Source organism: Genypterus blacodes, unplaced genomic scaffold (genome assembly GCF_046128005.1).
Source record: "Genypterus blacodes isolate CSIRO-AG114 ecotype Tasmania unplaced genomic scaffold, CSIRO-AGI_Gbla_v1 ptg000027l_1, whole genome shotgun sequence".
In the NCBI taxonomy this organism is placed as follows: Eukaryota; Metazoa; Chordata; class Actinopteri; order Ophidiiformes; family Ophidiidae; genus Genypterus; species Genypterus blacodes.
In genome coordinates, this window is record NW_027466840.1 from 2,421,361 (window position 1) to 2,437,516 (window position 16,156).

The window sequence follows — 16,156 nt, forward strand, 5'->3', positions numbered from 1 at the left end:
ACAGAGAGATGAGACCTTTAAGCCTCATCAGGTCTTCTTTTTCCCTTTCCCGTCCCTCTTGTATAAAAATGCAGCGCGCCACGGATAACGTTTCCGTTCGGCCTGTCAAAACCCATCCAGCAGATTGCAGATCTATATGGAAAAGAGGACTCACACGCCCCAAACGTCCTGCTCGGCCTTTTCCAAAACCACTGGCATATCAAACACAGAGCACTCAGTCGTAGGTCAACAAGGAAATATGGCCCACGGGACACATATTATGGTTTTTCACCACAGCCTCAAGATAAACATGATTTAAAAATGCCCATCCTCGCCTCCAAATTTCCCCTCGGTCTCCTGCCCAACAGTAAAGAGACATCACCGCTCTGAATGGAGGTGGATGTAAAGGCGGGAGGAGCAGCGGCACGAACCGAGCGCTCCCCTCATCTCTTTCCCGCATGGAGAAATCATCAATCTGATCCGGAGGTGATTTGGATCTTCTGACACGGAGTCTTGGAGGGGCGAGCAGCAGGAACAATACAGGATGTGAGGATGAAACTGATCATTTTGAGATATTGAGAGGAATTTGAAGCAAACTCCTCCTCCTCTGTGAGTTTGAAGCTTTCACCGACATTAAAAGTACATTTTTCCACAACTTGTCTGTGGGTAGTGACTGCAAGTGGAAATGTCCAATTACTGATCAATTGTGTAATAATGATAGGTTACTGGTTGTCACCGAAACATCTCAGTATCTGTACAATGAGAGAGAGAGAATAGAGGAAATCCTTCCTTCAAGTTCCCTTATTCCACTTTAAGTATTGTTTGTAATCCTCAAATGACATCATAGGCACATGGATGGAAAGTCAAAGCTCGACCAGGTGATGAAGAGGAAAACATTAGGATGTATGACTGAAGAGGAACAGCATAGGACATGATGGTTCCGTTTACCTCCATCCCATCCCGCTCTCACGTAAAACCCCTCTACCCTGTTTTCCCAGGGGCAGTTTGGAGTACAGCTGTCTAAATATGCTACTGTAGTGAACTCCCCAACACCAATGTGGTGTTTTTGCACCACTACAGGCTGCAGCCAAGGCAGTAAAACTGCACAGCGGAAGAAAGGGAGGGGAGGAGATTTTTCCAGGGACAGGGACATGCAAAGTTCCAGAAAGCCAGCAAAAGATATATCAGAGTGAGGAAAATGTGATGTCGCTGTTTGAAAAAGAGAGCGAGGGAGAGAGAGATTTTGATGTCATAATTGCTTTCAATAGTTCAATAACTGACGAAGAAACCAGTTCCAACATGTGAACAGCTTCAACAAACCCTGGAGCCATCATAGCTCAACACTACCATCTAGTGTTTGAGCCAGAGAACTACAAGTTACTTTCCACCAACAGTCTTCAGTGAATTCTTCCAAATGAGTTGTTTCCGTCCAACATTTTAAAATCAGAGCACTGAGATGAGGTTCCAAAGAATATTTAGAGCACAAATGTATTAATTCAAATAACTGAATGGTAATAATAACGGCAGCAACAGAGACAGAGACTCAATGTTGGTCCTCCACTAACACAGCACTCCATTCTTTCCATCCATCTCTCCTTAGTCCACCACCTATACCAGATCAGGTGTGTTCTTTGTTTGACACACACACACACACACACACACACACACACACACACACACACACACACACACACACACACACACAGGCACAGAGGGGAAATGGAATGGCAGACGGACAAGCGATGACGAGACTTGTCTGAAGTGTTTGGGGTTGTCTGAGCTCCCTCAAGTGCAGCAGGGTTTACATAAACCCATAGCTGCTGGCACTGGAGACAAAATAAGAGCGCGTTAAAATAAATCCTCACTCCCACCATGTAGACATATCCATATGTTACACACACACATTTTAAATCATTAGCAGACGTTGATAAACCTCTTTTCCTGACATCATCAAATTCTTGAAAACATACATGCAAGGAGACGCACGCAAATAAGATCTCGTGAAAAGTAATGTGGGGTATTACAACCAGAGAGGCCCATGTCTGCCTGCCTGCCCGCCCGTGTGTGTGTGTGTGTAGAATGTGTGTGCCAGACAGGAGCCGCAGGCTGAGCTCATCTAGAAGGGCTTCACTCCGCGCCTCCCTCTAATTGGCTCGTCTATTGCCGCGTGCCGCCGTGCAATTGAGGGCAAAACAGCGCCAGGCCTTAAAGTCTCTCTCATCTCCTTCTTCTTCTTCCCCTTCCACCCTTCCTCCTCCTCCCCACCTCCCATCACTCCATCATCTTTGGCAGCCCTGTGAGAGACGAAGGAGTCTGGGAATTTTTATTATTTAGAGTTTTGTTTATTTATATACTCACGTTTACTGCTCGTGCTTTACATCTGTTGGTAATAAAGTCAATTTGTCTCAGTAAAAATCCATATCACAACATACATATACACATAACACACACACATAACAGACAACACACACACAACATATAACAACTATATTTGAGCTATTCTTGCCAATATTTGCCACTGTGGCTCAGATATTTTTATTATTTAGGCCCAAATATTGATATTGCAACTGGTTTGCAAAGAAATTTGTGTGTGTACGTGTGTGTGTGTCTGTGTGTCAGGGGGATTTGTCCGGTGATCAAATGATTGATGACTTATGTTGTTGCCACAGATATTCACATTTGGCTCGGCAGCCATGTGGAGATTAATACTATAAATCACACACAGGCCTCAGCACAGAGCAGCAGAGAGCAGAGGGCCTCAGCAGGATGATGTAACACCAGCTGAGTCCTCTTTATTCCACTAACACTCCGGCTCCTGGCCTGAGCCTGAGCCTGAGCCTGCAGACCAGCTTTACACTGTGGGGCTGTCACTGTGCGCTCCGGGCACATCCATCTGGAAGCTTCCGTTACTCCACAGCCACCTTTTCATTGTGTTTCAGGTGGAGATTGGGTGAACGTGAAAAGCGGAGGATGACGATCCGGAAGGTTTGTGGAAGGATGTTGCGGGACGACGTGCATCTGCCTCAAGCACCAGATGTTTGTCTGGAACAATGGGAAACTGGGTGTTTTTCCATAAAGAGGAGGAGAGAGTTTGATTGGCTGTAATGACAAAGCACCATTTGACATTCCACATGACATGACAGCAGCGGGGATGCTGGAATATTCCCGTCTTCCCGTTTCACAAAGCTGAACGCTCAAAACCCTAATCCTTGAAAGTGGGCTTTGGCACTGAATATCAGCTTTGACTACTTTTGCCGCGCTTCACATATCAGCTTCTCCAAAGACAACGTCCGGTACCTATCTGCATCTGGGAAGCATCGTTGGAATTAATACAACGTTGCAGGAGGAAAAGCAAAAGGCCCCGCTACTCCAAACGCTCGAGTCACAATCGGGCCGCCTGGGGAGGGGGGACGTTTGTAAACCTCATGTATGGAGAGTGTAGGCCAATCAGGGCCACCGCAGTACGGGACCTCTAGTGTGGTCGGGAGGGCATTGTGCCTGATCCGGTTGCGACCGCAGACGACCACAAAGCCGCGTCTTAGAGAAGCGAACTCAGCTAATGTCTGATTTGATTCCTGCTGCGGGGGGGGAAAGACATATCCTGATTACAAGACGCTCTCTTTTTCTGTGAGCTGCTGGGAATCGTACTACAGGTCATCATTAGACCATTTCACCCCAAAGCTTACTTTCCTTTCCGTGAGATTTGTGTTTTGTGTCGGTCGCTGCAGATATGCTAACAAATGACGCTCAGGTTTTGTAGCGCTTCTCTCCGTCTCTTTTCCCACCGTTTCTCCTCTACAAACTCCACGTTTAAAGGCTTTAGAATGAATAACGGGCTCAGCTCCTCTGCGCGCGTTTGAGGCTCGCTTTAACAACAAATAGCTCCCGGGAGGAATCTTCGGTTACGACCCTAACAAAGCGACCCCCTAAATTGAGCTAATTTGGGAGTTAAAGCCGTGCCTACGTGTTGCGTTCAAGGTTCTGCCTTCTCGTGTTGCGGAGCTCAGCCGGCATTTCAGCTGGAAAGGGTGTCAGAGTCATTTTTCAATTTTGTGGTTTGTGAACAGATTACCGTCCTCTCCCGGGGCTCCCCGAGAGAACACCGTCTGTGTGTGTGTGAGTGTAAGCTTGCAACGTGTGTGTGTGTGTGTGTGTGTGTGTTTATGGTTCCCAAATCTACCGTTGACGCCCTGGGGCAGTTACAGCAGCGTTCAGCGAGTGCCAAGGTGTGAGTGTCGGGACAAAAAACGTTTGCGCCTCAAGTTCCTTGCAGCTTGACGTGTTCGTACTGAACGCTAGCAGCTCCAAATCCTGCTATCAAAAGGCTGACACGCCAGTTTGTACCAAGGCAGAAGAACACCGTTTTAAGTTACATTTTGGAAACGTTCGGTGTGCAAAATGATTTAGAGTGAGAAACTAAAGGACACTGACGTTGACGCTGTAATATCTGGGAAAAATAGGTCTTACTTCATACCCGGAATGCTGTTTGCTTTGGACACGGTGAACCTGAATCACACGGATCAAGATGGGGGGGTTTCTGCAGGCGCTGTCGTCCTGGTAAAACGCAATATTAGGGCGCTATTTGGTATACGTCTTCTTTTTCTAGTGGGTTTTATGACTGTAGATGCACTTTCTGAGAAGGACTCGTCCGCTCAGCCTGTTTTCAGTAGAAACCGTGAGAGAACACTCCACCTACGCTCACGTCCACATTCTGGGCTTCACCTCGCTTGTTGACAGAATTCACGACCGCCCAGAGACACGCAAAGGCATCACCTCCGCGTCCTTTAAATCATTATTCCCAGTAAAGCCACCTAGCTGTCTCGGATAATACAAGCCAATACATCGGCGAGCAGACAGGGACGTTTCCTACTGGGAAGACTGGGAGGAGTAGCAACAGCATGTATGCGCTACTGCAGTACACATCCTCCGCATCCAATCAGGTTCAGCCATTACGTAGAGCAGGGGACAGGGTTTGGGTTGCGTTGCCTTACCTTGCCCAACGGTTCACCCAGGCTCTCCGCATGGGTGGTGAGGATCCTTCACCAGTAGGTTATTAGTGTTGTACTCAGGATAACACTGACGCTTACACTGGAGATTGGCTGCATAAACTGAGCCGAGTGTCCCGTATGAGAGCACACACACACACACACACACACACACACACACACACACACACACACACACACACACACACACACACACACACACACACACACACACACACACACACACACACACACACGGCAGCTCAGGCCTTGGGAAGCACTACTGATGTTATTAGAGTCACGTCTCGCCTCGTGATCGCTCCATTTATTTCATTGTTACGACTCAAAGTGCAAAACATCTTGTTCTGACACATTCTTATGTCCATCTGTGCTGCTAATGTTTGTTTCCAAGAGTTTGGGTGGAGTTTTCCCAATTGGGGAGAGCAAACACAGCGGTGAGATGTTTTGAAAACTGCAGCACACACACACACACACACACAGCAACACAAAACAGGAGGAACGAGCCAGTGTGTGTGTGTGTGCGCGCGTAGGATTAAGAGTAATAATCTTCTACTTTTTCATTACTAATGATCTAAGCGCCAAAACTCCAAAAATCCGGGATGAATCCTATTGGCATCGGTGTATCTTTCCTGGAAGTGTGTGTGTGTGTGAACTCATATGGAGTGGAAGGCAAACATCTGCACCGAGAACAACAACTCCAAATGTAAACAATTAGAAAGCAGTCACTTTGTAAAGGCAAGGAAATGTGTGTGTGTGTGTGTGTGGCTGTGCACAGTGAGGAGGAGGAGCAGGGAAGAGGAGATACTGCAGAAGGTGAGGAGAGTGAGAAGGAGGAGGAGGAGGAGGTGGATGAAGGGGGTGGAGCCATATGTGAGGGGACATGTGATCACATTGAAATTACAAACACATGGATTCCCATATTGCGCAGCTCTCAGTGTGTGTGACAGGCAAATACACTAATATGGGATTACATGAGGGTGTGCAGAGCCAACAAACAAACACTACGCGCTATTTACATTCACACACACACACACACACACACACACACACACACACACACACATGAACCATACACAAACATCGGCGGGCCCTGCGGTGAGGTCTCGTCTCAGAGTTTTACCTCTTCGGCACCATCCAGCACCCACAGAGGCCTGACGCGCCGACCACATCAAGCGGCGGGCAGATTGACTACGGCGCGGCAGAGGCCAAGGCTTTGACTGAACACATATGTGGATGGAAACCGACGCAGGGCTGAAGCGAGCGATCCCCGAGCCCAGAGCCACGTGGCTTTTACACTACATCCACCAGCACTCAGCACTTTGTTGAGCAGCGCTGGGAACGAGCCTCCAAACAGCAGCTTCCTGTGCCAAACACCAGTCAGCCGGCCAAGATGTCTCCCCCAACTCACACTGAAGCCAGCGCGTCCTTCTGTTTCTTGTTTTTATTATACAATACATAGAATCTAGAGACGGAGACGGATGGTCCAGGGGCCAGATTCCGGGTCTCTGTCAGATAGCCCGGCTGAAAGAAAACAAACAATGGCGGTCACAACGACTTTTCCCTGCAAGGTCCAATCAAGCTGTGAAGCCTGCAACACTTACACACACACATACATGACCAGAAGAGCACACACACACACACACACCCACACACACACACACACACACACACACACACACACACACACACACACACACACACACACACACACACACACACACACACACACACACACACACACAAACAAGCCTATATAATAAAAGAACAATGTAAGAGGACATGACCACCGTTCCCTGAGGCGTGTTGGGACGGGACGAAGATGAAACGTCTTCACACCAGACCTGTAGTCTTGGCTGCAAAGTGGGCCGCAAACGACCGTCATTACCAACCACTCATCTGACACAGCCCATAATAATCTGGGCCTCCCTTTGTGTAGCTCACACAACAAGTACAGTAATCCAGAGTAGCTATTAGCGTGTCCGAAGGTTGCACACAAAGCAAAGGAACCTATGTATTTACATTTTTGGGCCCTCTGTGGATTGGGAGACTCGACCCAGATTCCACCTGCACCGGCACCTTTGGAATAAAACCTTTACAGTCAAAGGTGAGTGCATTTGACCTCAGATTTTCTGTTTATCTTTGCAGCCATCAGACCCACACACACACACACACACCTCAATACAGGACCTATTCACCCGCAATAGACTGAGTGGAATGAATCAACGGCGCTGAAGCTGTGCGGTGCTTATGTTTGCCGCTGGGTGATAAATATCAGTAGTTGAAGAAAGGTGGTGTATGTTCTGGTCCTGGCCATCTGAGACAGCTCTATTCCATCAGAGTGGCTTCTACCGAGGCTGCCAGGAAAAACACTCTCCTTCAGAGGGAACAATTCGTCTGCGGCCCTCTGGGGAGTCGGGGTCAGGGTGCTGGAAAGGTCTAACTCTTATTGCCCACCAACCGACCCTGGCAAACACTCTTAAAAGTTCAACAACTGAAAGAGAATCCACTCTGGATTCTGACATTCACCTCCCGGGTTGCTTGCTAATTAAGCGGGGTTTGTCTTGGCTCGGGATCAAACTTAATATTGAATCAAGATACAACATAGAGCACCGCTACAGGCGCGCTGAGGCTTCAACCCGACGGAGTGGTGAAAGGAATCAAAAGTGCGGCTCCCAAAAGTCTGCCGGGTCCGCATTTGAAGACATGTAAGCATCGTGTACGCGGCAACGGATCACCCCAGTAATCCTATTGAATTTAACCATTGGCGTCTCACCTTGTCAATCAAACCAACTGCCTGCAGCTGCTTAATTCAAAGTCCACATGAGATCAAACATATGGATTGTATATGTTCTGACCCAGAGTATTCTACTTCATCATATGTTCATATTGTCATGGCATCAAAGGGGAAACGCGGGGGAATTATGTCATATGTCTCATATAAGGACAATGAAAGGAATTCTATTGCGCAATCTGATCTATCGCCTTGTTTGCACCCCATAGGCAAAAATAATGAATCCAAACTCATTACAATGAAACCCAAAAGGAGGAAGTGGGGGCTTTGATGGGAGCAGATATAAGATCTCCTTTCTGTGAAGTTTGGTCTGAGAAGCACTCAGGAAGGAGCTGATGCAAATTCAAAAATTTGCTGGAAGTTGATGTGTCATAAATCACTCTGAAGCTCGGTTACAGTATGGAGTCCAGGAGCCGTAAAGACGGTCATTTGTGGTTTTTAAATGCAGTTCTGTAAGAATGTGCTATGCTCTTTAAATTCTTGACTCACAATATGGGTTTTTAGAATGTTTTTTCCCTAAACTTTGTCTGTGGGACACAAAGAGGGCAGAAGCACTGCAGATTTGAGTATGTTTACGTTTGACTCTATTTTACTTAGAGATAAATCAAGTTCAGTTCATACTCTTTGCTTGCTTGGCCTTTATGTGTGTGTGTGTGTGTGTGTGTGTGTGCGCGTGTGTGTGTGTGTGTGTGTGTGTGTGTGTGTGTGTGTGTGTGTGTGTGTGTGTGTGTGTGTGTGTGTGTGTGTGTGTGTGTGTGTGTGTGTGTGTGTGCGACAAGATAACATGATAACAAAAGCATTAGAGTTCTTTCGATCATTTCCTCTCAAATCAAATGTGATCCATACGTTTTTTTGAAAGGTGTGCATGGAGGTGAACACTGATGATACTGATGTGGAGGTCATTTACACGCATGTTAAACATTAAGAAGTCCCTTATATTCCAAGAGACTGGCTGCTTGCTTGGAAATAAAGCATTCCTTTAATGACACAGTTCCTCACAGAGAAGAGAAAGCCGTAAGAATAACACAGCATTCCTGTCAGAGAAACATGTTTGATCAAGTTTAACAAATCACTTTCAAAATTTGGTTCAGGAGCTATAATCCTATCAGGAATGATTCCCCTCTCGGAATGATGAGATAGGGAAAGCCAGACGTCGGTTGCCATGACGCCCGCGACTCCAGCCTCCACCCACTTTGGATAGAGCAGCTGGGTGAAGGACTGGCGATGGCCCGAGCTGATGTCTCATCAGCGGTGATGACAGAGCAGGAGTAATGTGATTTAGAAAAGCATACAAGCTACCCCTCCCTAGATGTGTGTGTGTGTGTGTGTGTGTGTGTGTGTGTGTGTGTGTGTGTGTGTGTGTGTGTGTTTGCTGCCCTGTTTCACATCAAGCCAGGTCAGCTTTTGCCTCCACTCCCAATGTCCCACAATCATCATTCACTTGTAATCATTACTGAGGCGCAGTATGGCTGATTGTTCACTCCTCTGGTGTGTTAACATAAACACACTGCGGTAGATTTACAGCCTGATTTATTCTTTATCTGGCATTTCCATTTGTTTGCATTTCACCATTGAAATTAAAAAAGTGTCGATTCTGATAGATGTCCACTAAGACCTATGAGCATTGTTTTTAAATCAGGCACTCACTGGGTCTTCTGGTTTCTGGTTCCCAGGGCCTTCATGGAGCGGCTCTTCGGGGAGGTGGTCCCGTCTGATCAGGGTGAACTCTCTGATGAACACCGCATCCCCATCACTGGCTCCCACACACACCTGAGAAAGAAAGATGTGATGAATCAAATGTCACATGGAACGACAGAGGTTGTAATGCACTTCCTGACCAGAGGTGGCAGCACCACCACAGATAGGCTCTCTTTCGCTCCAAGCGCTTTGTTTTAGTTCAGTCACGTTTTAGAGCATATTATTATTTAATTCGCTCAATTCTGGAGCGGAGGTGGACGCAGTGGGAATATTATCAGTACCATATGGACGATTACAGTAGCCGTGCACTCCCATCGCCCCCCCGCCGTCTCCTCAGAGAGAGAGGGGTCGGGGGTGAGGGACATCTTGGACAGGGCCCATTAGCGGCACAGCGGGGCCCGCATTCTCAAGGATGGTAGAACAAACTGACGTGGCGGGGGCCCTCAGCTGCTCTCCTCGGGTCATAAACACCTTGCAATGACTCAGGTCAGCTAACTGCCTGCCCTGCACCCCCCTGCTTCTGGCATGAGCGTCAAGGCACAGAGATGTCAAGCGGAGCTGGGGGGGGAGAGGATGTGGGTTCGGGTGGACTGGGGGTTGGGGGAACTTACACCAGTAGGTCTGTGGGAAAAGGCCATGGAGTGGACATTTAAAGAAGACAAATCAAATCGGGTGTAAAGCCCCACTCTCAGCACTGCTTAGCCTGAGTCACTTAGGCATCTCCAACAACACATAAGTCACTGCAGTGAAATGTGGGTAAAAGCCTCCTTGGACGACAAAGATCATGAGATGCGGTCAATGTTTCCACACGGAGCAGCTGTGTTCCTAATCTAAAAACAATCTTGATCTTGACGTTATTTTGCACCAATTAATCAATATTTACCAGGTCGGATATTAAAGTCCTGGCTTTATACTCCTGCTTTCATTCCACCCACTTTGCCTTTACTTCCACTCTGACCTAATAAGAGCTATGGGAAGTTGTTAGTCCTCACAAACTTCAACCAAATGGCCGGGGTTCTAACTTTATTGTGCGTTTCTCAGAACATCTCTCTCTGTAGTATAAAGGCCCAATGTGTGGCCATTGAATTGCATTTTGCTCGGAAACCAAACACCAAACACACACACACATAAAAAAAATCCCCTTTATCAAAATACAGCCAGTATTGGTCTAACAGGGCCGACTAATAGAATGTGAAACCTCTGTTGACGTGCCTGATACTGCTCTGGAGTGTATCCTCTCTGCCAGCAATGCTGAAAATTAAAATGTTGCGCAACCACAAGTCGAAGGTAAAGCAAACACAAGTCAAGCACACTAAAACGAGGTGTGTGTGTGTGTGTGTGTGTGTGTGTGTGTGTGTGTGTGTGCAGATATGTGTGAGCTAATATGCGTTGAAAACCACTTAAGTGACCAGATGTCCTCGCTCAAGGCTAAACACAAACATGGAGGCCCCACATGAGACGGACATGCCAATTGTCTCTTCCTCCAGAGGTTTTCCCCACATCGTGCTCAATTATTTTCTCACACACTTTGAGCGTCTCAACACCAGACGAGCCGGTTCCGAATCTGACAACTAGTTTCCGCGTCCCTTTCGACGTCGGCGTCCATCCTCCTTAAGCCGTGGGATACGCCAGAACCAGCCTGAACCCGGGGCTAATGGCGCATGACGGCTAAACTCTCTCGCCGGGGTCTTAAAAGGGGATCTATCAAATTCGTTTCCCTAAGAAAACAAGCCGACTGTTCAGTGCCAATGTCAAGCATCCTGCACACCCCACTGGCCTGAACCATTAAGAACTGGCAGAGGGCCGGATATTATCTGTTTCCAAAGAGGTCCCGAGTACTGGGTTACGCTATCATGTAAGGGAAGGGGGCGGGGGACACTGAGAACATCCTTTATTTGGGGCCTCCACGAACTTGAGGACCTGAAGGTGCAATGGCAGCTTTTGTCTTTATCTCTACGGTCGCTAACACAGTGTCGGGTCTCCTTCCCGTATGAAACCTAAGGTGGGCCCTCCCCCAGACAACATCAGAGCACCATACTCCAAACGAACATGACAGAGGTTAAGAAAACACACACGCCTGGCGAGAGGGTGGCCAGTGATTGATAGAACACACTCCCGGCGGGCATCGCGGCCTCCGAAAGCTTCAAATGCTCTCGCCTGTGAGCGTGTGTGAAGGCGACAAAGGGCAAAGGTGAACGTAAAACAGGCCTCGGCGATTCATTAACCTCCGAAAGAGACTCGGGTTTCAAAGAGCTCGTCTAGGGCAGGGGAGAGGGGAGGAGGTGAACTCGGGGCATGTCGGGTCTTCAAAAGTGCATAATCAACAGTAATAACACCAAACCTGATATTATAATTGTGCTTTCCTGAAATGTGGAGCTGGCATTCACTGTTTGGGTGGAAAACTGTGAAAAGCGAAGGACTCTTACCCAAAACCTGGACGGTGTGTTTGGAGCACTGCTGCCTTAGATTAATAAGATTCCGTCCAATGTTTAGATAAGGACACGCTTTTTCAAGGCCGACTCCTGTATGAATGAAACCTAAGAGGAAATGATATTTTGGCTAATCCACTTTCAAGGGGATTTATGTGAGTTTTCACTTAACACATTCTGGATGAGGAAACGTTGCGTTGTTCTTCCCCTCTCCCTCTCCATTCCTCTCTTCATCTCCGAGTAAAAAGGTGCACTTCTCTCCTCCCAGGACTTCTCCCACGTCCGTCCCCCGGCCCCCACACATCGATCCGTGAGAGAGGTTTTTCCACTACCCTATAAAGGAACCGTGGGATTACAAAGAGCCTGCTTCAATATTTGCTCATTAGAGACCAAAGCCCCGACTTATTTCCCGGATTTCAGTTGTGATAAAAGCCGAGAGTCAAAAAGGCCGTGACAGAGTGTTGGCTTATAACTGGCAACAAGACACCGTTCTGTGTAAAAAACAACTCTTGGTTACAGTTTTTCACTTCAGGCGCTCACACACGCCGGATACCTGCGATGCAAAAGCCCATGACTAAGCTCTCTGGGAATACAAACCTTGAAACATGAATTTCAACACATTCTCTGATTCCTGATGGATTATTCAGTTATCTCCTGTTCAACCCTCTTCCTCACGCAAGTCTTTGAAGATGCACCTTCTCCTCCACCTACGGTGCCAGAGTCCTCTCAGCGTGATTTACCGATCGCTGAGGCGAAGGAGCTCAAGTTGTCTCCATCGCTGCCCTCGCCAACTCCGACAACTCCTCGTTTGAAAAAGAGCACGAGGAATGAGAAGCCTTCGGGGGAAAAATACCTTTGAAAAATTGAAACATTTTCTTGGCGCCGTCATTACGTCCCGTTGTGTTCACGCTCTATTACACCCATGTTTTAATGTCTCATAATGATCCATGGCATCTCCCTAATGATGCGTGAGCTCTGCTCCGTTCAAAGTCCTCATGAAGCAGCATTTTAGAGCATTTTGCCTTATTTGATGTATTTCCTTTTGAAAGGCGATGTGAGAGCAGATCATTAAAGCAAAAGTGGAAAGCAAAGAGAAGCTGAATGCAGGAGGATCTTTTGTAGGCTTATCACATTATTCTCAATCTTATTCAGCTACTTGTGAGGTGACCGTTGAGGATACACACTGTAGGTTCAGGTTAGTTTAAGTCATGCGAGTTTAATATGCAGATAGAACCTTTACTGCTGTCACCTCAGGCTTTATTGCCCCTGTCATCATATTCAGGCTGCAACACGGTTCAGCAGTACAATCAGTGACTGTGTCTATGTTCTTGACAATCACCTGCATTTCCAATGATCCCTCAGCTTCTCTTAAGCTCCCTCTGGTTACCGGTGAACATTCTTTGGCTGTTCAACAATCAACATGTCTGTAAACTGCTGAATGAAAATGCATATCTATCTCTCTGTTTCAGCACGTTCCTCCACATGTTTTGACAATCGAAAAGGCAAAGTCACACCTCAGACGTAGGCAAGCATGTCTGGTTGACGTATGTTGTAAATTGTGACTCCTGGCAGGTCTTTGGCATGCTGTTAACATCAACAGTGCTTCAGGAAATGACTCTGACCCTTTACTTGTTTCCCTCATTTAGGACAACTGTTGATCATCCGTCAAGAATGAACCAGTAAGAGAAGCCCTGCCATGACGTCCACTGTCCTCTCCCCTCTGGAATCCTGGAGCACTTTCAGCTGCCCCACCCAACCAGTGGGAGTCTCTACCGCAAGAGGATTGGCGATAATTATACAATACAACCATATAGCAGTGGTTCTCAAGTTGTGATGTGTTCACCACAGATGATACTGGAAACATGAACAAAATGTCCAGGCGAGAGACACGATTTATCAAGCTGTGCTGATGAAACTGTTCTGCTGCTTCCAGGAAACAAAGTGAAAGTGAAACTGTGATCTGTTATCCCTGTAGAATCATGTAAAGATTTGAAAAATGAACATTAAATATGGAATTCCTTTTATCAAACCCCCCCTCCTAAAGACAAAGTGTTATTACTGTTTATGCAATCAACCTAAACATTACAAAACCACACACACACACACACACACACACACACACACCACCTGCTCCCCTCTTTATGACTGCAGATTTTTTTGTCCTAGTGTCTCTCACGCTCTTTCTCACACAATGCAACATCTGAGGTGGACACCATCCATCATTTTACACTGCAGTCATCACCAGACGCTTATTCTTTTTTACTTTGCGCGCATCCCCTTCTGACCGCAGAACATCAGCCAGTAACTCCAGCACAGAACAAATACCATAATGTTCACAGCGGCTGTGCCCTCACAATAAATCATGATTCTTCACTCCCTAGTTGTGCAGCTGACCACGGACTGACTGCAACCTGAGCACCTGACCGGTCCAAGGCAGCAACTTTAACGGGTAACACATTTCCTGCTAAGTAGACAGGTTGGTCCACCTGCTGACCATGTGCGGGGCTCATCAAGCACATGTTCTACTCAAGCTGGGAAGCTAATTTTGCAGTGTGACACCCAGAAGTCGGCATCTCCTCTGTTACAAATGCAAACAGATGAAGCTCGGGAGTGCAGAGCTGAGGCCTTTATATCCTATTGGCCTTAAGGGATCTCCACATAAAAATAGCTTTGCCACTGAACATTAATCTCTGCGCCAGATGCGATGTGGTTTCTCTGCTCAGGTAACAACCGCTATTATGTATAATGCATAAGTTTTTATTAAGACTGTCAGAGAAGCTCTGACAGCTCAGCAAACAACAGACCGGAGTGTGGCAAAGCCAGTGCTGAAATATAAACCTGCAAAATAATTCTAAAGTGTTTTCTCTTCATACAACGCGTATACCACATCCAGTGTGCAGCGAGCCGTCCTGCACGATTCTCCCTAAAGTGGAGGTTATATCACCAAACGGCTGGTTGGAAAGTTAACGGGACAAAACCAAACGGAATAACAAAAGAAGCAGAAGGCACAAACGAAAAGCCAAATTAGATCTCCTTCTGTAACATCCTGAGAGGTGTTGAGTTCATACAGGAAACCAGCAGACTACAAAGATCCAGTTTGGTCCCTCCGGAGCAGGCGAAAAGGAAACGGACAAGCGGAGAGCGAGTGTGTGTAAAATGTCACTGTGATTTAGAGGTTACAGGCCTCGTAGGGGAGCTGCATTGCTGACCGCGTTCAAAAACAAAAAGGGAGAGCGTGTGCAAATACAAATGGGATGAAGAGCAGAGACAGAAAACTAAACATCTGGAAAGATTTAAAAGAAGTTTGATGATTACATTACTTACGCAAAATGTACACAGCTATTTCTGTATGGAAGTGTGTGTTGTGGGCCAATTAATTTGATTGACATGCAGGTTCAAACTTTGATTCAACCCCAATTCAGGGATAATCTTGACATACGTCATGGAAACAACGTGATTAGATTGAAATCAGCACAAATGTGTTGATTTCACACAGTGTACAGACAAAGAGCACAACCTCGCCCTCTCTCTCTCTCTCTCTCTCTCTCTCTCTCTCTCTCTCTCTATCTCTACTTGTGTCTAAACAATGTGAAAGCAGCCTGCCTGAGCACTACATCAAAGCACCATGACAAGTGTCTGAGGAGGGAGCCACACTCTTGACCCTTTGGGATTCATAAGACAGCGGCAGGAAACATTGTCGAGCCCACACGATTTCCCACGGTGATGCAAGAGAGGGTAGAGAAGCGGCGCAGGGAAGGGAGGATGACATCTGGACATGCTGCGTGTCATTTCCTGAGACATGCCAGTCCTTCCGAAAGCAAGAAAGAGAGTCTGTAGCGAGCACAATGGGAAAGAGACGAGGACCGTTTGAGGGTTAACCCCGAAGCTGCTTTGAGACAGCGAATCAGACTGTCTCCTTCCTGTAAGGCAACGTTTATCATGTCGTGATCTCACTGAGCAGACTGAGACGGTCTCTCTGTTAGCTTCATTACCACCAAAAGATGCTTTATCCACTCGTCAGCGTCACGGCTTCTTGCTTTAGAACGCCACACAGGTCCTACAGTAACAAAAAAACACTTCTTCTTCTTCTACAAGTCACTCTGATCCGTTTCTATGTACATTCTTAGAAGTAGAGAAAGCCCAGAAATGGACTGCCAAGGATTTGAACCCTGAATCAGAGTCTGTCCTGTCAAGCCGTCCTCCCAGTGTGAGGTCGTAGCCCAGCTTTGTCAGCCCCTTTTGCATCCTCCATC

The 16,156-nt window shown here is 47.0% G+C and overlaps 1 protein-coding gene across 5 annotated transcripts in view; it reads right to left on the reverse strand.

Annotated features, from left to right (window-relative positions):
* The window catches only part of adamtsl3 (ADAMTS-like 3), a 65,898-nt gene that overhangs the window by 31,751 nt on the left and 17,991 nt on the right, over nucleotides 1-16,156 (reverse strand). For all 5 annotated transcript variants that reach the window (XM_076143844.1, XM_076143840.1, XM_076143839.1 and 2 more), the window contains exon 2: nucleotides 9,424-9,546. In XM_076143844.1, the coding sequence (XP_075999959.1) occupies nucleotides 9,424-9,546 (123 nt within the window). The remainder of the gene's footprint in view (nucleotides 1-9,423; nucleotides 9,547-16,156) is intronic.